Below are 22056 nucleotides of genomic sequence, written 5' to 3' on the forward strand. Positions count from 1 at the left end.
AGTGTCTGCCAGCCATGTCCCCACAGTCCCAGTCCTGTCCCACAGACCCCTGAGCCTGCAACAGAACCCCCAACACCTGGGAATTCCAGTGTGCATTCTACAAACACCTACCCCAAAACAGATAGAAAAGCTGAATCACTCATTTCACTCTGCCTGCAAAACCCTGGATGAACGAGCTCCAGGATTAAGGAAGGCTTTAAATCCTGGACAAGCCAAAGAGAGGAGCACAGGATTCCCCCACATTGCAGCTGCTCTGCTTCCTCCAGAGGGACTTTTCTTTAGCATCCAAAGCCGGTGTGGGGGACAGCCAGAGGGAATCCCATCCCCCGTGCTGCCCCAACGCCGTTCAGAGCTCAGGGCCCATTCCAGAGGCTCCCTTTATCCCCCCAGCGAGCCGTGTGCCCCTCGTGCCCAGGATCTGCTGCTGCTGCCGCCAGCCCGGCTCCTCCTGGAGCTGCCCGAGGGCAAAGGGGGCTCCCGGCAAGGAAACCCAGCCAGGACAGAGCCCTCCCCAGGCTGAGCTGCGGGCACTGCACACACGGCAGGCACGGAGCCAGTTTGGGGTTAAACGGGACTCATAGCCACCTTTGAGCCCAAAACCTACTGCTGCCATGGCAGGGACACCTTTCACTGTCCCAGGCTGCTCCAATCCCAATATCCAGCGTGGCCCGGGCACTGCCCAAGGATCCCCCAAGGATCCGGGGGCAGCCACAAGCTGCTCCGCCACCCTGTGCCACCCTCCTCCTCCCAGGGGAGAACTGCGCCCCGCTCCCCATCCAGGCCCGCCCCCACCCAAACCAGCGCTGTGGCAGTTGGCAGCCACTGACTCCTGCCGCTCACGGCCGCGTCCCTGCTCGCCGCGGGGACCGGGTTCCGTCACCGCTCCGAGCTCCCACCGACACCTCCGGCGGAGCTCCGGGGCGGCGGCCGCGGGGCAACCTCCGCACCAGGGACCAGGGAGGGGAGACTCCGGCAGGGGAGCAGCCCGTGCTGCGGCTCCCTGAGCGACGCCCGGCCCTGGCCCCTCACCCCGGCCGTGTCCCGGCGCTGTCCCTTCACCTCCGGCCGTGTCCCGGTTCTCTCCGGCCCGGCCCGTCCCGGGCCCGGCGCCCGCGGCCCAGCGGCTGCTCCTGCGGGGCGGGCGGAAAGGGCGGGGCGAGCTGAGGTCACGCCTTCCCGCGCATGCGCATTGCCAGGGCGAGCGGAGCGCGCCACCGCCATGTTGGGTGAGGGCACCGCGCTCTTAAAGGGGCAGCGCGTCGCTCTGCGCGGTGGGGACACGGCGGGGACAGCGGGCTCTGTCCTGCCCTGGGCGCTCCGGCCCATCGTTCGCACCCAGCCTCGCAACCCCGTCACTGTCCAGTCTCATCTCCGGTCACCCAGCAGAGGCTGACCCCATCACTGACCCCCCATCACTGACGCCATCACTGACCCCCCATCACTGACCCCCCATCACTGACCCCATCACTGACCCCATCAGTGACTCCCCATCACTGACCCCATCACTGAACCCCCAATCACTGACCCCCCACCACTGACCCCCCATCACGGACCCCATCACTGACCCCCCATCACTGACCCCCCCATCACTGACCCCCCCCATCACTGACCCCATCAGTGACCCCCCCACCACTGACCCCCCACCACTGACCCCCCATCACGGACCCCATCACTGAACCTCCATCACTGACCCCCCACCACTGACCCCCCCATCACTGACCCCATCACTGACCCCCCCACCACTGACCCCCCCACCACTGACCCCCCATCACGGACCCCATCACTGGCCCCCCATCACTGACCCCCATCACTGACCCCCCACCACTGACCCCCCATCACGGACCCCATCACTGACCCCATCACTGACCCCCCATCACTGACCCCCCACCACTGACCCCATCACTGACCCCATCACTGACCCCATCACTGACCCCCCATCACTGACCCCATCAGTGACTCCCCATCACTGACCCCCCATCACTGATCCCCCATCACTGACCCCATCACTGACCCCATCACTGACCCCCCATCACTGACCCCTGGACTCCCCAGAAGAAATCCCCACCAATTTCCCCCCTCGTGTCCCCCCACGTAGTGCCACCACCAGAGCCCCCCCCAGTGTCCCCAGTGTCCTCAGTCCCCGTGTGGGGGTCACTAGAGGGCAGCAGCAGCCCGGGCAGGAGCTCCCATTATCTTCTCCTCCTTCTCCTTCTCCTTCTCCTTCTCCTTCTCCTTCTCCTTCTCCTTCTCCTTCTCCTTCTCCTTCTCCTTCTCCTTCTCCTTCTCCTTCTCCTTCTCCTTCTCCTTCTCCTTCTCCTTCTCTCCAGGGACGGGCACTGCACCTTGCCCTGGGCAGCCCTGGCTATGAAGGAATTTCCCCAGTTTCCAACCTGACCCTCCCCTGGCACAATTTAAGACATTTCCTTTCATCTTGCTGGTTGTTACCTGGGAGCAGCAGCCCTCACCCTCCCTCCCAGGTCCCTCCTGAACTCCCTTTTCTGCAGGCTGAGCCCCCCCAGCCCCTGGGGAAGGAGCACAGACCCCATCCCCAGTTTCCTGCCCATTGTTTCCCATGCTCAGGAGCAGCACCAGAAGGAAGAACAAACCCCCAGCCCCATCCCAGGAAGGCAGGGACAGCCCCAGGCTGGAAGGGAAGGCACTTTGTTGAGGGAAACAGGAAACCCTGAAATAGCAGGGGCTGGAAACACGTGGCCAGGGCGAGTTGGGAGCAGCCAGTGTCCCCCAGCTCCCTGCACATCATTCCAGGATAAACCCACATCCCTCTGCTGCTCTGGCAGGTCCTCATCTCCCTGGAGCCAGCAGAGAGCCAGAATTATGGCTTCCAAAAGCCAGAGGGCAAGGGCAGATGGAATATTGGCCAGAAATCCTTCTCTGGGAGGAGGTTAGGCCCTGGCACAGCTGTGGCTGCCACTGGGAGTGCCCAGGTTGGACACTGGGGCTTGGAGCAGGCCTGGGACAGTGGAAGGTGTCCTTGCCAGGCCAGGGGTGGAACAGGATCTTTAAGCTCCCTCCCAACCCAAACTAATCCTGGATTCTATGAACATATCCCAAAAAAAGTAAATATCACAGCCAAATGGGAAAAGAGGTGAACATTGCAGTTTAAACATTCCCCACAGCACTGGGAGACCTGGGCACTGTGTTCCCAGAGCACAGAGAATTCCTGGGGAACAAGCAGATATCTCCAGGTCCAAAGATCACTGCTGGAGCCAGCTGGGCACAGGAAAGGGGGATTATGGTGAGGAGGGTGTTTGCAGGTTCAGCCCTGCCTGAATGGAGGCTCAGAGCCAGGGGATGGTGGCACAGGATGGAATTGGGTTGATCAGCTCAGTGCCACCAAGCCCAGCCTGGTCCAGCCGTGATCCTGCTGATCTCTGAGCTCAGCCTGGGCTCAGAACCTCGGGCCAAAGGCTTTGTGTGGGGTGGGAGCACCAGGACAGCTCCTGCTGGAGCAGAGGGTGGCAGGGGGACACTCAGGGACACTCAGGATGTCTTTTCCTTGCTCCATCCCAGAGCCAAACCCCACCAGCCACGGGCACGTGCAGCTCATCCCTGCCCCTCCCGGGGGACAGCAGAGCAGAACAATCCCGGGAAGTGACCGGAGAGGGGGGGACACGAGGGGACAGGATGCCGTGCTGGCCACCAGCACCAGCATTGTCTCTCTGGGTAGCTGCGGGGTGAGGTCAGAGGCTGAGAGGGGGAGAAACAGCAAAACCTGATCAGAGGCTCTGAGCCCCAGCAGGGGCTGGGGGAGGCTGTCCCCTCCATCCCTGGGCTGAGGGAGGCTGTCCCCAAAGAGATGAGATTCCTCTCCAAACTGCAGAGGGGCAACAGCTTCTTTTAGGGGAACTCTGGTGACTCTTCCTGCCCCATCAGTGGCTGGGGGATCCTTCCAGGTGGGAGCAGCTTCACTGGGGACAATCACACCTGGGCAGGGTGAGGAGCTCCTCCAGCTCCACTAGGATTATGGTGGTCCTGCCTTGAGGGATCCATCCTCCCTCCTTCCCTTTTTCCTGGGGATGTGAGAGTGGGGAAAAGCAGGGGGATGCAGCAGCAGGGACAGGAGGGAGCAGGGACAGTGAGAGCAGGGGACAGTGAGAGCAGGGGACAGCCCCTGGTGCTGGTGGCCCTGAGCAGCAGCACAGCCCCTCTCCAGCCCTGCCAGAGCTGCCTTGGATGCTTTTCCTGCCGTGGGGAGCAGGGCCCTGGGGAGGAACAGCCCTGTATTGCAGGATGTGAGTGCTCACACTGATTGATTGTACAGCTGCACCTCCAGGGCACGTGCAGGGCACAGATCCTGCAGACACAGAGCCTGTAACCCATGGACCCTACAAACACAGACCCTACAGACACAGAGCCTGTAACCCATGGACCCTACAGACACAGACCCTACAGACACAGAGCCTGTAACCCATAGATCCTGTAACCTACAGACCCTATAACCCATGGACCCTGCAGCCACAGAGCCTGTAACCCATGGATCCTACAGACACAGAGCCTGCAGCCACAGACCCTACAGACACAGAGCCTATAACCCATGGACCCTACAGACACAGAGCCTGCAGCCCATGAATCCTACAGACACGGAGCCTGCAACCACAGAGCCTGCAGCCCATAGATCCTGTAACCCACAGACCCCATTTTCACAGATCCTATAACCTACAGACCCTGCAACCATAGACCCTACAGCCACAGAGCCTGCAGCCCACGGATCCTATAACCCGTGGACCCTGGAATCACAGACCCTACAGCCACAGACCCTGCAGCCATAGACCCTGCAACCCTGAGATCTTGTAACCCACAGACCCTGTAATCCATAGATTCTGTAACCCACAGACCCTGTGCTGATGGCACAGCTCAGCCATGGGACAGGAGCAGCTCCCACCCACCCACCCCGACCCCAAGGGGCTGGGGGAGCCCAGGGTGACGCCAAAGCTGCTCCTGGCAACCCCCACAACAAACAAACCAACCCCGGGGTGTCACCAGTGCTGTGCTGTGGCTGTGGGGTTATCCACCTCAGCACATTTGGGGCTGGAAAATATTTATTTCTGTAACTTGGCAACACTTGTCACTGCTGTGGGAGTGGAAGGGGCACGGGGACAGTGACACCCCGAGCATCACTGTGACTCAGAAGGGAAAAACTCAGTGACACTGGGGCTGCTGCCAACAGCACAGTGGGGACAGTCCCACATCAGCCAGTGATGGGGGTTGGGTGTCCCCACAGAGCCCTGGGTGTCACAGACACCTCTGAGTGTCACTGACATCCCTGAGTGTCACTGACACCTCTGAGTGTGTCCTGGTTTGGAGGACAGGTGTCTGCCAGTAAAGGCAGGAGATTCTCTTTGAAATGGAGAATGTAAACCCTCTCCCTCCAATTATTATAATTTTGAAATTAAGTGGCTCTCATGCAAAGATATGGGAATAGGAATAACAGTTCTTTGCTAGGAAAATTAAAATAGAAATGCAGTATTACAAAGAACAATCCCAACCCTGCCAGAGTCAGAATCCAAGCTAACACCTGTCAGTCAGTCAGGGTGGTGGCAGCAGTGCCATCCTGCAGTGCCAGATGTGGTTCAGCTGGAGCAGTGCTCCTGGAGAAGGTGCAGTTTCCTCTGAAGGTGCAGGGATGATGTGGAAGGGTCTGGTTTTCCTCTGGAATCCAGTGGAAAGAAGGTGCTTTGGTGTCCAAAATCTCAGTTTTTATCTGGGTAGGAAAGGCTTGGCTCCTCCCCTGGCTGGAGCATCTCCCAGTGGGATGATGGAATTTTATCAGTCATGCCCTGGGACTCAGTGGCCATGAACAGGAGATATCTCCTGGAGGGAGGATGGGCTGTGGGAAGATAAAGATGATTGTCCCAGCTGGTTTAAAGATGGCCCATAAGCAGAGAATATGTGCCAGCAGATCAGGGTCACTGCCACACCCAGTTTTAAACAATGGTCCATTAACAGGAGATATCTCCCACAGGGATAAGAATCTCTGCCACACCCAGTTTTTAACAACGGCCCATTAACAGGAGATACCTCCTGGATGAAGGGTGGGTCATGGGAAAGATAAAGATGATTGCCCAGCTGGCCCAGGCTGGGAGCTGAGTGTGCTCAGCAGTTCTGGGGGGACAGGGGGGGTGCCCAAGACTCCTGCTGAGCACCCAGGGACCAGAGCAGGAACACAAACTGCTCATTTCCTGCTCAGCCACACATGATCCTGCTCCACGTGGGGATCACAGAGCCACAGCTTCCTCTTCTGGCATCCCACTGCTCAGGGGATGGGAACTGCAGGGGAAAAGGCAGGAGGGGAATCCCTGGGGCAGCCAGTATCCCATCCAGGGCCAAAGCTCAGCTTGGCAGGGCAAAGCTACATCCCTGGGCTGCTGCCAGGAGTAATACCCAGGAGAAGTGGCAGCAGTACCCCCTGATCCATGGCTCAAACACAGCTCCTCTTGACAGCAGGACCCCCCTGATCCACCCCAGCAGGACCCCCTGATCCACCCCAGCAGGAGCCCCCTGATCCATCCCCATGGTTCAAACACAGCTCCCCTTGGCAGCAGGAACCCCCTGATCCACCCCAGCAGGAGCCCCCTGATCCACCCCAGCAGGAGCCCCCTGATCCACCCCAGCAGGAGCCCCCTGATCCATCCCCATGGTTCAAACACAGCTCCCCTTGGCAGCAGGAACCCCCTGATCCACCCCAGCAGGAACCCCCTGATCCACCCCAGCAGGAACCCCCTGATCCACCCCAGCAGGATGGCAGCAGTGGGGACATGCAGGGATGTTCTCACCCCACACTGTGTGAGCACCAAGGGGAAGGGAGGACAGGGAATTCCTGCTATTCCTCCTTAGCCAGGCATTGAACTTGCTCCCCTGAGGTGTCCCCCTTTTCCAGTGCCAGCACCCACCCCAAAGATGGACACACACAGGCACAGCTTCAGAATCCTGTTCACAGAACCACCTCTGTACAGCAAAACCATCTTTTTTACAGTATTTACAGCAGCAGCTGGGGCAAGGGCACTTGGGGGGCAAGAGAGGGGCCCAATCTGGGGCTCCCCATGCACAGCAAGGCTCAGCAGTGGCAGATGCCACCAAGGAATCGGGGCTCCCAGCCTGGGGGGGACACTGAGGTCACAGTGATGGTGACAAGCTGATCTGCCCCAAAATCACTCAGGAGGCTTCAGGAGTGGCCCAGCTCCCCTCCAAACCCCTTTGCCCACCCAGGCTGTCCTCTCCTGGCCCTGGCAGGGCTTTGTCACCCTGGTCCCAGGGCTGGCTCCATCCCCAGTGCCCATCCCTGTCCCCAGGACAGTCCCCACCCCAGGGGTGCAGAAGCAGAGGCAGCAGCAGGGACACCCAGGGCTGTTCTGGCAGGCTCACATCTCTGCAGGGGGACACAGAAAATGGTGACAGTCAGCAGGGTTAGGGTCTGGGGCAGGGGGCAGCTCTGCTCCCCTCCCTCCTTCCCTCCCTCCCTGCACACCCTCCCAGCAGCCACCTCATTTTCGGATGGGAACAGAGAGCAGAACTGTGCCTTGTACAGTGTGCCTGGGGGGAAATGTTTTTTTTTTTCACCCAGGTTCTCTCCAGCCTGTCACAAAGGGCCCCTGTGGGAGGAAGTGGCCTCTGCCTCAGTTTCCCCAGCAAAGCAGCCAGGGGGGAGCAGCCAAATTCTGCAGAGCTGCTGATGCCAGAGATGGGCAGCACAGCATCACCCCGTCTCACAGGGACACCCCAGGCTCTGACCAGGAGGGAAGCAAACATCTGGAGGAGGACAGGTGACCCTGCCACCACCCAGACCCACCCCCCTCCCTCCTGATGGGGGAGGTTAGGATACACCACAAGGAAAGAGACTTTTTTTTCCTCCTGCTCAAGTAAAGAGGAGCCTCTGAGCAGCAGCTGGAGGGCCACAGGTCCTTGGGCATCTTCCCAAAAACATCAACAGGTGTCCCAGCCCAGGTGTCACATCCCAGGTGTCCCAGCCCATGGGAAGCACAGGGACCAAGGCTGCCCACGTACCCTCCAAGGCTTTATCCAGGTCTGCAATGAACTCCTCCAGCTCCTGTGTGTCTCCAAGCTTTGCTTTGGGGAAAAACACAGTTTCCCATCAGTTTCCCATCAGTTTCCCATCAGTTTCCCATTCCCCTGTCACTGGGGGGAGGACAGACCCCAGCCCTTGTTCCTGACACAGCTGTGTCTGTCCCAGCCTCGACTGGGAAAATCCCAATCCAGCTCCTGCCAGGACACCAGAGCTCATTCCCACTCTGCAGAGCCCCCCTGGCACCCCCTCTCCAGGCCTGGCTGTCACCCCCTGTCCAAGCCCAGCTGAGCAGAGGGAAGGAAGCCCTGCACACCCTTTGGTGGGGCCAGGCTCACCTTTGGTGGGGAAAGTGTCAGCTGGGGTGTTGAGGTGCTCCTCACTGGAGTTGAGGCTGCTCCCTGGGGACGTGCTGGCACCTGAGGACACACAGCATCAGCCCCTGGCCCTGGGCACACGGTGGACCCCTTGGGGACCCCATCTGCTCCTCCCCTGCTTCGAGGAATGCTTGGAACAATGGAATTATTTTCTTTCTCAGGGCCAAAGAGCACCAGAGGTTGTCTGGGCACAGTCACAAGGACAGGATTATTACAGGGAACTGGGTTATCCCCAAACTCCCATGGTCCTGCAGCAGCCCTGGCAGATGGTGGCAGGTCCTGGGCCAGTATCCAGGGGTCATTCCACATATTGCTCATCCCCCATACTGCTCATCCTCCATACTGCTCATCCCTCACACTGCTCAACCCCAATATTGCTCATCCCCCACACTGCTCATCCCCAATACTGCTCATCCCCCACACTGCTCACCCAGCCCACCAGGGATGAATCAAGCAGCATCAGCAGGAAGGTGGAGGAACCACAGAACTCCCAGCCTGACAGACACCACCCTCATCCCCCAGCCCAGACTCACCAATGTCATTCCCCAGTGCCCAGACTCTCTCTCCAGTGTCACCCCCAGCCCAGAATCACTCCCCAGTGCCACCCCCAGCCCAGACTCACTCCTCAGTGCCACCCCCAGCCCAGACTCACTCTCCAGCTCATCGATGCCACTGTCATACACGCTCTGTCCCGCTCTCCTCTTCAGCTCCTGCAGGTGCTGCTGGTACTGGCTCGCAGGGCCCCGCTCAAAGTCCTGCATCACCTCGTGGAACTCCCTCAGCAGTTCGCTGAGCTCCTCGGCCATGCCTGGGGACACACGGGCTATTGGGGCCAGCAGGAGCCCCTGGCATTAGCCCAGCACACCCACCCTTGGTGGCTCCAGCACCCCAGCTCAGCCCATAGCCTGGCTCTCACTGCTCCTACACAGGCCTGACACAAGCCCAGGAGGGTTTGGATGGGAACAGACCCCAAATCCCACCCGGTGCCAGGCAGGGACACCTCCCACTGTCCCAGGAGCTCCAGCCCCAGTGTCCAGCCGGGCCCGGAGCTGCTGCTGCAGGGGTTTCGAGGCGGCGGCACGGCTCGGTTCGGCACTCACCGGATGCTCGGCTCGGTTCGGTTCGGTTCGGCTCGGCTCGGCACTCACCGGCCGCTCAGTTCGGTTTGGTTCGACTCGGCTCTTACCGGTCGCTCGGTTCGGTTCGGGTCAGCTCGGTTCGGCACTCACCGGCCGCCGCTCGGCTCGGCTCGGCTCGGCTCGGCACTCGCAGCCACTCGGCTCCTCCGGCTCCGCTCCCGCCGCTTTTGGCCGCGCACCGGGGGCTGGGCGGGGTCACGGGGAGGCTCCGCCCCCCAAAAAACGGTCGGGAGGGACCGAGGGAGTCCGGGGTCACCCCCAAGCACTGCCCCAGACCGTCCCCAAACACCCCCAAACACACAACCCCAAATACTCCCAAACAAACAAACTCCCCAAACACATCCCCAGACAAACATCCCCAAACACACAACCCCAAACTAAGAACCCCAAACAAACATCCCAAAACCCCCCAAACCCCCAACAAGAGATAGGACAGGGGGTCGGGCTCACTCCCAGGGGACAAGGGGTAGACAGCCTGAAGTGCCAGGGATGGTCAGGCTGGATTTTAGGGTCAGGTTGGGTTTTAGGGTCAGGCTGGATATTAGGGTCAGGCTGGATTTTGGGGTCAGGCTGGATTTTAGGGTCAGGTTGAGTTTTAGGGTCAGGCTGGATATTGGGGTCAGGCTGGATTTTAGGAAAAATTCCCTGGCACGGCTGGCCGGGACAGGGTGCAGTGCCCGTCTCTGGAGGGGTTTAACACCCTGTGCATGTGACATTTGGGGACACGGGTTGGGGTGGCCTTGGCAGTGCAGGGAATGTTGGACTGCTGGGCTTGGAAGGTTTTCCAGCCTCGGGGGTCCCACAGATTTGCCAGAGCTCAGAGCCCTGGATGCTGCTCAGAGACAGAGGGGGTTAAAAAAGGAGCTGGGATCCAAGCCAGTCCTGCAGATTCACACCCGGTGCAAGGGGGCTTTGGGGAGCTAAAACAGCCAGAACCACCCCAAAAACAGCAACCCTAACGGCAGTGACCCCAAAACAGCGACCACCCCCAAAACAGTGAGAGCCACCACCCTCCCCAAATATTCCCTATCCCCCAACAGCCACCTCTGCCCCAAAAGCAGCCAGCCCCCCCAAAACAGACACCCCAACAACAACAACCCCTCCTATGCCAGCAAAGATCCAGCCAGATTGTTTGAGGTGACCCCAAGGCTTGCAGGGACCAAGAGCCCAGGAGAACAGAACCAAGAACAGAACCTGGAGTGGGACAACAGCCAGGCAGCCCCCCCCCCCGCCCAGAGCTCCGTGGTGAGTTTGGAGCTGCTGAGGAGGGGATTTTATTTCGTGATGGAACAGCTCCAGGGCAGCCCCAGAGTCTCTGAGCAGCCTGGGCTGCCCTCAAGTGGAGTTTCCAGCGATGTCCCATCAACACTGCCAGGGATAAAAACCCTCTGTGGGTCTGAAAGCTCCCAGGGAGCTCCCCGTGCCCTCGTTTTGCTGCCGGGAAAGTGAAATCCAGCAGGAATTTCCTGCAGAGAGCTGCCTCCTGTACCAGCATCCCTGTCACACCCTGCAACCAGGGAATCACAGAAGGTTTGGGTGGGAAGGACCCTAAAGCCCATCCCATCCCATTCCACCTCCCACTGCTCCATCCAGCCTGGTCTCAGACACTTCCAGAGATCCACAGCTGCTCTGGGCACCCTGTGCCACTGTCCCACCAGCCCAGGAAGGGGTTTGAAGGGCTGGGGGCTGCTCTGGCAGCAGGAACAATCCCACCAGAGCCAGGCTGGGCACGGTGCTGGTTTCACAGCTGACAGTGTTCTGGTGGCCTCTGGAACCTCCCACAGCCTTGTGGTGTCCCAAATTTATCTGCTGCTCCAGACCCAACAGCCCTGCTGCCCTCTGGAGCTTATCAGCTGCCAGGGGGTCTCAGCAGTTATCTCATAGCACAGGCTCCTCTGGGAAATGCCTCCCCACCCATCCCCACTGAGCTGATCCACAGGGAAGGATCTCTGCACAATAAAACCCAGTCCTGGGCTGGGTCTGGGTGCCTTCAGAGCAGCCCTGGGGGCAGGCTGTGGTGGAATGTGCAATATTGTTTGCAATATTTGGTTTATCCCCAGAAACACCCTGCTGTGGCTGCCCCATCCCTGGAAAGGCTCAAGGCCAGGCTGGATGGAGCAGCCTGGTGCTGTGGGAGGTGTCCCTGCCTGTGGCAGGGCATCACTGCCCTCAGGGGAGAGAATTCTCTGAATTTCCCTGAATTTCTCTGAATTTCTCTGTATTTCTCTGAATTTCTCTGTCTGGCCATGCCCTCTGGCAATGGAAGCAGTTCCCCTTGCCCTGTCCCTCCAGGCCATTACAAAAACATTTGGGTGCATGGCTAAGGTCCCTCTGAGTCATATCTGCTCCAGGTGAGCAGCCCCAGCTCCCAGCAGGGATGCTCCAGGGATGGAATTCCATTTCCCAAGCTGCTGGGAGAATGAGGCTGAGCTGAGACCTGCAGGGAGGTGCCAGCCTGGCAGCTGAGCCAGGGGCGGGGGTTTTTTTGGGTTTTGTGCTCTAGATGCCAACGTCCAGGTTAAGGAAGGAGATGTTGCTGAAGAGCTCTGAGGAGACTGAGCCTGGCTGCAGGCTGTGTGTCCAGGTAGGGGGAGGCTGCTCCTCCCTGGGATCCTCATGCTCTGGGCTCCTGAGGAAGCAGAAAAAAAGAGAGATGCTGCTTGCAAATGCTTCTCCCAAATGGGCTGGAGCAGTGACCCCAAGATCCCAGACTGCCATCCCCAGAAGGAGTGTGAAGACTGACAGGGAGCTGCAGCATGGATCACAGAATCCTGGGTTTGGGTTGAAGGGACTTTGAGGAACATCTAGTCCATCTTCCCCCACAGCAGGTTGCTCCAAGCCCCCTCCTAGGAAGTGGATGGACAGGAAAACCCTTCCCACAGGACAATTCATATTTACTGAAGAGTCACCAGCTCCACTGGAGGTTCCTGAGCATCCCCTGCTTCCCAGGATCCCATTTCCAACCATCCCCTAATTCCACCCATGGGAACAAACCCCCTCCTGTGTGATGTGCTAGGGTGGACCCAGCCCAGGGTGTGCTGTCACTGTGTTGTCACTGTCCCCATGCCCTGCAGGGTGTGCAGGGTGTGCTGTCATTGTCCCCATGCCCTGCAGGGTGTGCTGTCACTGTGCTGTCACTGTCCCCGTGTCCCTGGGAGCCCCTTGGGCACTCACAGCATGTCAGGGAACTTCCTGCGCAGCAGGTACTCGATGACATCGGGGTCTGTCTGGAACAGCCTCCTCAGCACGTCACACTGCATCTCTGGGGACACCTGGGGAGACACAGCCACACCACCCGTGGGGCCCTGCCCTGGAGGAGTCCAGGACGTGGTGACATCCCCTGAGCGTTGGTGTCACACCCTCCCAGGGTCTGCAGCATCTCAGCCCCTGCTTTCCCCCCACTATCCCCAGTGCTTCAGCTCCCTGCAGACCCCAAAAATTGTCATAAGGCTTTTTGGGGTCCTGAAATGTCACATTCCAATAGAATTGGGGGGACTCTGATGCCTGCACATGCTCTGTGGGAGAGAGGATGGGCACAGACCAAGTTGTGCATCTCTGACAGGGACAAAATCCTTCCCTGCTGCTCCTGGAAGAGCTCAGGGTCCAGATGAGCCCCACGTACCATGAACAGGGAGTGGTGGTGCTCAATCAGCCTCTGCAGCACCAGGATTATGGCAGCACTGTCCTCAAAGTTCAGGGCACCAGCATCCTTCTCTCCAGGCTTCTCCTTCTGCAAGATGTTGGGACCAAAGACTGTGGCCAGGTTGGACACTGTCATTTTATTGCCAGGGATCTGCAAGGAAGTACAGGAGGAGCCTGTGGGCTGTGGGTGCAGTGGGATGGGATGTATCCTCACCCACCCCAGGGTGGGGGCACAAAGGGGAGATGCTGGTCGGGGATGCAGTTTGGTGCCCTCTGAGCTGCTGGCAGGGCCAGCACAAAGGGTTTGAGATGCTGGAACCCACACTCATCCCATTGGCACCTGCCTCACCTCCCCACCCTTCCCAGCCACACCAGTCCTGGGCTTCTGTGAAAGGTTTGGGGGTGTTTTCTCCCCAGGTCTTCACCCAGGCTCGCAGCAGCTCCAGATCCTGGGGTTGGTTCTGTAAAGAGTTTGGGTTTGTTTTTTTCCCAAGCCCAGGATTGCAGCAGCTTCAGATGTTGGTTCCATGAAGGTTTGGGTTTGTTTTCTCCCCAAAACCTTCACCCAGGCTTGCAGCATCTCCAGATCCTGGGGTTGTTTCCATGAAGGTTTGGGTTTATTTTCTCCCCAAGCCCAGGCTTGCAGCATGCCAGGGTTGGTTCCATGAAGAATTTGGGTGTATTTTCTCCCCAAGCCCAGGTTTGCAACAGCTTCAGATCCTGGAGCTCTGTGAAAGGTTTAGGTTTATTTTCTCCCCAAACCCTTCACCCAGGCTCGCAGCAGCTCCATCCACACCATCCCCAGCACATTACCCCCACAGCCCACCTGGAGCAGTCTCACCTGGTGGCCCTGGGGGTCCCAGGAGCTCTCAGCATGCCGTGCCACCTCTGCCAGGAAGCGCAGGAGCCGCAGCAGGGTGTCACCGTGGCACGGGGGCAGCAGCAGCAGCAGCAGCTGCAGCGTCTCCAGCTGTGCTGGCCCCTCCATGCCTGGGGAGAGCAGCTCTTAGTGAGGGTCCCTCCACAAAATAAACCATTTTTACATGGTTTATTAATGGTTAAATGGTTGTTAAAACCCTTCAAACCACTAAAACATAAATTGTACTCAATGAAAAAAAAAAAAAAGCTAAAAACTAAATGGCAAAGCTAAAACACCCCAAATAAAAGTAAGCAGTAAAGTTTTAGACAGCCATCGATCATCGTACCTAAAAAACTTGTAAACAGCATAAAAACAACAATCAAAAATGTGTAATCAAATAAACAGCAGTCTTAAAAGATGTAATCACAACTAAAAAATAAATAATAAATCAGCTTCTGCATAATCATGTTAATTTACTGCCCAAAAGTCCAATTTCTCCTACAACCCAGCAAGGGCTGTGCTAGATGTTGGACGTTGGATGGAAACCTGGCTGGACAGGGCTTGGAGCAGCCTGAGCAGGTGAGATTTAATCACCAAATTGAATAAAGTAAGAATAATGATAAATAAATAATGAATAAATAAATAAATAAATAAATAAGTTTTCAGATAAATAAATAAATAAATGTTCGAATCTTTAAATAATTAAATAATTGTTTTATAGTTAGATAATTAAATAATTAAATGATTACGAGGTTTAATAATTAAGTCATTAAATCATTAAATATTTAACTATTCAAATAATTAAATAATCAAAATATTAAATAATTAAATAATCGAAATATTAAATATTAAATAATTTTAAAATTGAATTATTAAATAATAGAATAATGGAATAATCGAATAATGAAATAATGAAATAATGAAATAATAGAATAATTGAATTATTAAATAATTGAATAATTAAATAATCGAATAATGGAATAACGAACTGGTGGGGTCCCAGCCTCCGCCGCCCCCCCCGGGCACTCACGGGCGGTGCTGAGGAAAGCCCCGTAGAGCTCCCGGGGGATCAGGGGCTCGGGCATGTCCCGCAGGAACTCCTTGAGCAGCGCGGCCACGTCATGAACGCTCTGCTGCTCATCCAGGTAAACATCCAGCCCCCGATCGAACTCCTCCCGCAGCTGGGGGAGGGGAGAGGAGCACGATGGAGATCAGGGTCAGTGCAGGTGTGTTTTACACCTCTGCACACCTGTGCCAGCTCCTTCTATGCTCTGAGCCCCTGCACACCTGTGCCAGCTCCCATCCCCTGAGCCCCTGCACACCAGTGCTGCTCTCCCCCTCCCCTGAGCCCCTGCACACCTGTGCTGCTCTCCCCCTCCCCTGAATCTCTGCACACCTGTGCTGCTCCCCCCATCCCCTGAACCCCTGGGGCACAGCCAGACCCTGCAGGGATGTCCCCTTTACCTGCTGGACTCTCTTCTTGGAGCTCCCGACACGGAAAATGCCGACGGTGTGGAGCCCTGGGGGCAGAGGGGTCAGTGCTGGGCATTGTCACCTGCCACCCCAGTGCCACCCCAGTGCTCCTGGCAGATCCCATCCAATCCCATCAGATCCCACCAGATCTGATCAGATCCCATCAAATCCCATCAGATCCCACCAGATCCCATACAATCCCATCAGACCCCATCAAACCCCATCAAACCCCATCAGATCCCATCCGATCCCACCAGATCCCATCAAATCCCATCGGATCCCACCAGATCCCATCAGATCCCATCCAATCCCATCCCCACAGTCCTGCACTGAGGGCTGGTATGCAGCAGCTGATGCTCAGTGACACACACAGTGACATTCCCTTCTGCTGCTGCATCCAGCCCGGGGGACTCAGGAAAGTTTTAGACAAAAACTCGTGAACAGCATAAAAACACCAATCAAAAAAATGTGCAATCGCATAAACAGCAGTCTCAAAATACATAATTAAAACTAAAAAAATAAACAATGAAATAAACAATAAAATAAAATAACATAAAATAAAATTAAAATAAAATAAATAAAATAAAATATGCAATAAATCAGCCCAGGGGACTCCCTCCACAGGAGGATTTTTGGGAGATGCCTTGGCTCAGCACCCACACAATCACCCTGGCTGGGAAAGACTCCCTTGGGGTGAAGCCCAGGCTGTGCTGGTGAGCACCCTCCGCCCTCACCGTGCGTCTCCAGGTGTGTGCAGCACCTGTCCAGCAGCCGGGGCACCTGCCAGCCCAGGGGGTTCAGGCTCAGGGCTCTCTTCTTGCCCCGGCTCCTGCGGGGCTGCAGCTCCTGGGGGTGGCAGAGCTGCAGAGCCTCCAGCAGCCGGGAGGTGTTGTCAGCCAGGTCGGTGATGGAATCCACGGACATGGCCCCCTGTGGGGAGCAGAGGGGCAGGAATGGCCCCAGGGACCATCAGTGCCCTGAGATCCCCATGGCAGGGACACTGCCCCTGGCCCAGCCTGCTCCAAAGCCACCCAGCCAGGACCCACGGCTGCTCTGGACACCTGGGCAGGGCCTGCCCACCCTCCCAGCCAGGAACTCCAGCCCAATATCACATCCAATATCCCATCCAATATCCCATCCCAATATTCCATCCAATATTCCAGCCCAATATCCCATCTAATATTCCATCCTATATCCCATCCAATATTCCATCCCAATATTCTATCCAATAACCCATCCCAATATCCCATCCAATATCCCATCCAATATTCCATCCCAATGTTCCATCCAATATTCTACCCCTGGGTCCTGGGAATCCCATTAATGCCGCATTCCCCCTCAGCCCGTTTTGGGGAGCACACCCTGGGAATCCCATCATTGCTGAATTTCCCCCAGCCCGTTTTGGGGAGCACACTCTGGGAATCCCATCAATGCTGAATTCCCCCCAGCCCGTTTTGGGGAACACACCCTGGGAATCCCATCAATGCTGAATTCCCCCCAGCCCGTTTTGGGGAGCACACTCTGGGAATCCCATCAATGCTGAATTCCCCCCAGCCCGTTTTGGGGAGCACACTCTGGGAATCCCATCATTGCTGAATTCCCCCCAGCCCGTTTTGGGGAGCACACTCTGGGAATCCCATCATTGCTGAATTCCCCCCAGCCCGTTTTGGGGAGCACACTCTGGGAATCCCATCAATGCTGAATTCCCCCCAGCCCGTTTTAGGTCCGCACCCTGCGCTCCCTCCTGCCGCTCCTGTGGCGCGGCGCGGGCGGCGGCGGCTCCTCGGGAAAGGATGCTCGGATGCAGCTGGTGCCCGGCGCCAGCCGCCGGTGCCTCTGGGCGCGGAACGAGGTGACAGTGGCCTCCACCTCCAGGCAGAGGCGGCGGCTGCTGCCCACGGCCGCCTGCAGCTGGCGGCAGGCGCGGTCGTTGGCGATGACCTGGGGCAGCGGCACCCCAAAGGTGTGGGGGGAGCACTCTGGGGGCACAGCACAGGGGGGTCGGGAAAATGAACCCAAAACACCGGGGGTTGGTGTCCAAACAGGAGGCAGGGAAATCCTTTTGCTTTATTCCAATAAAGGGAGAGGCCATGGCATCTCTCAGATTTTTGGAGGACTCAGCCTCCTTTTTATCCCAATTTCCCATCCACATTTCCCTCTCTCTTTCCCCATTGCTGAGGTACCTGAGAGGCACAGAATGCCCAAACACCTGACACCTGAGTTTCCCCTCCAATGTATCTCCCTCCCTTTGCATTTTTAATTCTTACAGAAATCATAGTTTTTCCCCACTGCTCCTTTCATCTTCCAATATCCAATTTCATTTATTAGCAAACCTGCAGTTTTGTTTGTAAAGACAAATCTTTTTTTTTTCTTTTTTTTTCCCATTCATCAATCAGTGGAATCCATCCCATTGTTTCTTTTATCTCTCAGTGCTAACTCCTCTAACTGGCTACAGTTCCATGAAAATCTCAAACAACTTCATAAATCACAAAAAAAAATTCTTCCCAAGTTGTAGCCTCCAGTTTTCTCTTGCCTCAGCTATGCCTGCTCAGGAAAAGTCCTGCTATTTGTGGTATTTTTCCCAAATAATTGTCCCTTTCCACCCCTCTCTCTCCTCACCCCTAGCCTTGGCACTGCCCTGGGGTGGCAGAACCACAAATCCTTTTTGGTGAAATATGAGGCATCAATTTCAGTAGTTTCCTTGAGTGGGCTTTGCACTGGTGTGGGGAAGTTCATCCCCACCTGGCTCTGCTCTGGGATTCTGGGATTGGAGGCAGCAATACTGGGGCAAGATGGGCAGACAGACACATTTCTGGCTGTTCCTTGGAGAATGCATTTCCCATCCCACACATTCCACAATTCCTGTGCCTTCCCAGCTCCACCCCAAGAGCAGCAGAGCCACCTGGGGCACCTCCCACCTCCCAGAAATCCCCATTCCCCCGAGACAGGGACCAAAGCAGGTAACAGGGAGGCTGCTCACCTTTCCTGTCCTTGGAGAAGCTCTCCAGCTTCTGCCTGATGGATTTGATGCCTCTGGAGCCATCTGGGAGAGAAGGGGAAATTTCAGCAGCAGCACCTTGGGGCTGGGTGTGCACAGGGTCCCTGTCCCTCTGCAGCCCCAGCCAGGGGACACTGCAGTCACTAGATGGACATCACAGCATGGGTTGGACAGCACTGACTGGAAACATTCCCAGAGATGGGCACCACCCTCCCCAGATGAAGAGGTGGAAGGATTCCATGGTTTTACACGAGCAGTGAGGCCCAGAAAGGTTTTGGGAATGTTTTACAGAGCACAGGCATAAGAAGTTGTACCAAACCCCATCACAAATCCCCTCCTGCTCTGAGGAATCCCACCTCACACATCCAGCAGCAGTGAACTGAGAATTCACTCCCTGCCCACACTGAATCCTTCCAGGACACATCACCCCATCCTGGCCCATACTCCTCATTCCTGAGGAATTCTCTTCCTAGGAACAGCTTATAGCTGCTTGTTTGGGTTATTTTGTAAGGCTTAGAGGAAAGCTCTGACAGCTGGAATGAGGAACATCAGTGTAGAAGCCAACATAAATTATCCAGCAGCACACAGACCAACCAGGAAGGAAATATTGGGGTTTGGGTTTTTTTCTTTTGGCAGTGCACTGGTCCCTAGAGGAGCTGTTGCTGCAGGGTGTCACTGCAAGGGGGATCACAACAGTCCAAAACTAAACAAAACAGAAAAGGAATCAGGATGTTTGTGGTCAGATCCTCCAGGGACTGGTGCTGCAGCTCTGGAGCCACTGGGAGTTCTGGGAAGGAGAGGGGGGCTGTGCTGGACTCTCCATGAAGGCATTTCATGGCATGAAACCTTGGGGATATCAGGATGGGAAAGCAAGCCTGGGTGTCAGCTCAGGCACTCTCACAGCCCCAGGGGGGACATGGCCGAGTTCTCACATCTGGTTTGGGTTTGGGGGGGTCAGGTTCTCACACTGTTGTGGACACACAACCCCCCCCCCAGGCTGCTCAGGGCTCAGAATAAAGCAGGAATGAGAAATAAAACAGATCAAAGTGTGTCACAAAAGTCTTTCCATAATCATCACCCCGGGCTGTGGGGCAGGGGGTGAGCAGCAGGAATGGCTCAGCACCAGCATCCCCTGGCAGGAGTCTCCTGTCCCTCCTGTCCCTCCTTTCCATCCTTCCCCATCATGTCCCATTGTGTCACTCTGGTTCCATCGTGTCCCATCATGTCCCTCCAGTCACATGCTCTCCCATGCTCTCCCAGGCTCTCCCATCATATCCCTGCTGTCCCTTTCTGCCCCTCCTGTCCCTCCCATCCCGTCCTGTCCCATCCTGTCTCTGTCTGTCCCTCCTGTCCCATCTTGTCCCATTCTGTCCCCTCATATCCCATCATGTCCCACCCTGTCCCTCCTGTCTCATGCTCTCCCACCCTGTCCCCTCCATCCCCTCCTGTCCCTCCCTATCCCTCCCGTCCCTCCCATCCCCTGCTGTCCCCTGCTGTCCCACCCTGTCCCTCCTGTCCCATCACGTCCCTCCTGTCCCATTCAGTCCCTCCTGTCCCCTGCTGTCCCACCCATCCCCTCCTGTCCCCTCCCGTCCCTCCCCCCCGGTACCTCTGTCCAGGCTCAGCGCTGCCCCGGGCAGCCTCTCCTGCAGGCGGAACAGCGCCAGCTCCTGCAGACTGGCTCTCTCCAGCTCGGACAGGCTCTGCAGAGCCACGGGCTGCATCCCGGGGCTGCCACCGCCCCAGGGCTGAGCCGAGGAAACCACACCTGTGTGACAGGAAGGCATGGCAGCGACACCTGCCTGGGGACAGGAGCTGCTGGCAGCGCCCCGGGGAGTCCCTGCTGCACACATCTGTCCCTCTGTCCCTCTCCAAACAGCCCCAACCGCATCACCTCACTTCTGCCTTCCCTGGACCCTCAGGAGAAGGGATTTAGGACGGATTTGGGGCAGGAATTGCTCCGTGTGAGGGTGGGGAGCCCCGGCACAGGGTGCCAGAGAGGCTGTGGCTGCTCCTGGCAGTGCCCAGGCCAGGCTGGACCCTGGGGCTTGGAGCAGCCTGGGATGGTGAGAAATGTCCCTGCATGGAGGGACAGGAGCCTAAAGGTCCCTCCCAACACAAGCAATTCCCCAATTCTATCATTTATCCCCTTTCATCACAAACAGCTGCACGTGCCCAGAGGTGCCACAGCCCCCACCCCTGGCACAGGCTGGAGCCCACCCTGGGCACCCCATCTTCTCTCCAGAGCTCTGGGGAGCCCTCCCTGCTGCGTGCAGCCCTGGGGGAGCACACAGGGACCTGGTTCCTCAGCCCACACTGACCTGGCTGCCTCCAGCCCGGTGCCACCTCCTGCAGGTGCCACCTGTGCCACTGTCCCTGCACCAGCTCGGTCCAAAGAGCAGCAGCAGCCCCAGAGGGAAGGCAGGGCTGAGGTCAGAGTACAGGCTCTGCCAGGAGCCTCCCCAGAGAGGCTCAAGGAAAGAATGAAAAATAAATGCCTGGAAGTCTCCAGGGATGAGGGAGAGACCCCCAAGAACGAGACAGGGACCCTCCAGCCCCTGAGACTGGCTCCTGTTGCCAGGAAATTTCAGTTCCTGAAACTAAAGAGAAAACAAATATAAAATAATTGTTCTGAGTTTTCTGTAAGGGCACACTGGAAAGGGAATTCAACTGCATCACAGAATCCCACACTGGTTTGGGTTGAGACCTCAAAAACTACCTCAATTCCTAACACCTCCCACTGTCCCAGGCTGCTCCAAACCACATCCAGCCTGGCCTTGGGCACTGCCAGGGACCCAGGGGCAGCCACAGCTGCTCTGGGCACCTGTGCCAGGGCTGCCCTCCCTCCCAGCCAGGAATTCCTTCCCAGTATTCCATCTATTCCTGCCCTCTGTCAAATAAAGGAGGTGCAACACAGGGATTTTTAGAATTTCCATCCTGGGGCAGGAAACTCCTTGTCTGTCACAGGTGAGAGAATCTCCATGTGCCAGGGACAGCAACTGCTGCAGCCAGAGCTGCCAGCAGGGATGGGTGTCCCTGCAGGGGACAGGGATGGGTGACCCTACAGGGACCAGTGACCCCTGTGGGTCCCAGAGGCCAGGAGAGCTCGCTCAGCCTGGACAGGCACTGGAATCCCCACAAGGAAGGAAATGCTGCCCCACAGCAGGGGCAAAGCCAGAGCCCCACAAAAACCCAAAAATGCTCCTTTGGATGGGATGCCAGAGCAGGAATCTCAGTCAAAACCAGGGCTGGTGCTTATTTCAGGAGATGCCATGGTGAAAGCTGGTCCAGCTGCCCCCTGCATTCCCAGGAGCTCCCCCAGTTCCAGTTTGTCTCCTCCCAGCTAGAACAGACCCACATTTACCTTGTCCCTGTCCTCTGGCAGCAGCTCCTGGAGCTCCCTGCTCCCCTTTGGCTTTCACAGCAGTGTCTCCTCAGAGGCTCCGGGGGCCCTCCCAGCCGGCAGGCAGGAGGAGAGGAGGGGAAGTGATGGGAAGGAGCTGCCACAGGCGAGGGGAGGAGAGAGG

The 22056-nt window shown here is 57.1% G+C and overlaps 3 protein-coding genes across 5 annotated transcripts in view; 1 reads left to right on the forward strand and 2 right to left on the reverse strand.

Annotated features, from left to right (window-relative positions):
• TMLHE (trimethyllysine hydroxylase, epsilon) overlaps positions 1–22056 on the forward strand; it is a 102544-nt gene that overhangs the window by 54573 nt on the left and 25915 nt on the right. The gene's annotated exons all lie outside the window — the stretch shown is intronic.
• On the reverse strand, positions 5602–9571 carry LOC306808616 (regulator of cell cycle RGCC-like). Of its 3 annotated transcripts, none has more exons than XM_079319335.1 (5): positions 9519–9571; positions 9071–9226; positions 8380–8460; positions 8023–8085; positions 5602–5848 (listed from the first exon to the last, which is right to left on the reverse strand). In XM_079319335.1, exons 2-5 carry the CDS (start codon positions 9222–9224, stop codon positions 5712–5714), a joined length of 435 nt encoding a protein of 144 aa, XP_079175461.1. In that variant the 5' UTR covers positions 9225–9226; positions 9519–9571; the 3' UTR covers positions 5602–5711. The 3 variants fall into 3 exon arrangements, with proteins under 3 accessions (XP_079175461.1, XP_079175462.1, XP_079175460.1); XM_079319336.1 differs by lacking the exon at positions 5602–5848 and adding an exon at positions 7327–7387 and having other exon boundaries at positions 9519–9569; XM_079319334.1 differs by lacking the exon at positions 5602–5848 and having other exon boundaries at positions 7616–8085; positions 9519–9570.
• ARHGAP36 (Rho GTPase activating protein 36) lies at positions 11825–22029 on the reverse strand. Its single transcript, XM_079319197.1, has 11 exons — positions 21894–22029; positions 20139–20297; positions 18512–18574; positions 17263–17510; positions 16266–16461; positions 15523–15578; positions 15089–15239; positions 14041–14189; positions 13180–13350; positions 12732–12829; positions 11825–12186 (listed from the first exon to the last, which is right to left on the reverse strand). The coding sequence occupies exons 2-11, from the start codon at positions 20251–20253 to the stop codon at positions 12057–12059; spliced, it is 1377 nt and encodes a 458-aa protein (XP_079175323.1). The 5' UTR covers positions 20254–20297; positions 21894–22029; the 3' UTR covers positions 11825–12056.

The sequence above is a fragment of the Erithacus rubecula genome, assembly GCF_903797595.1.
Source record: "Erithacus rubecula genome assembly, chromosome: 15".
Classification (NCBI taxonomy): domain Eukaryota; kingdom Metazoa; phylum Chordata; class Aves; order Passeriformes; family Muscicapidae; genus Erithacus; species Erithacus rubecula.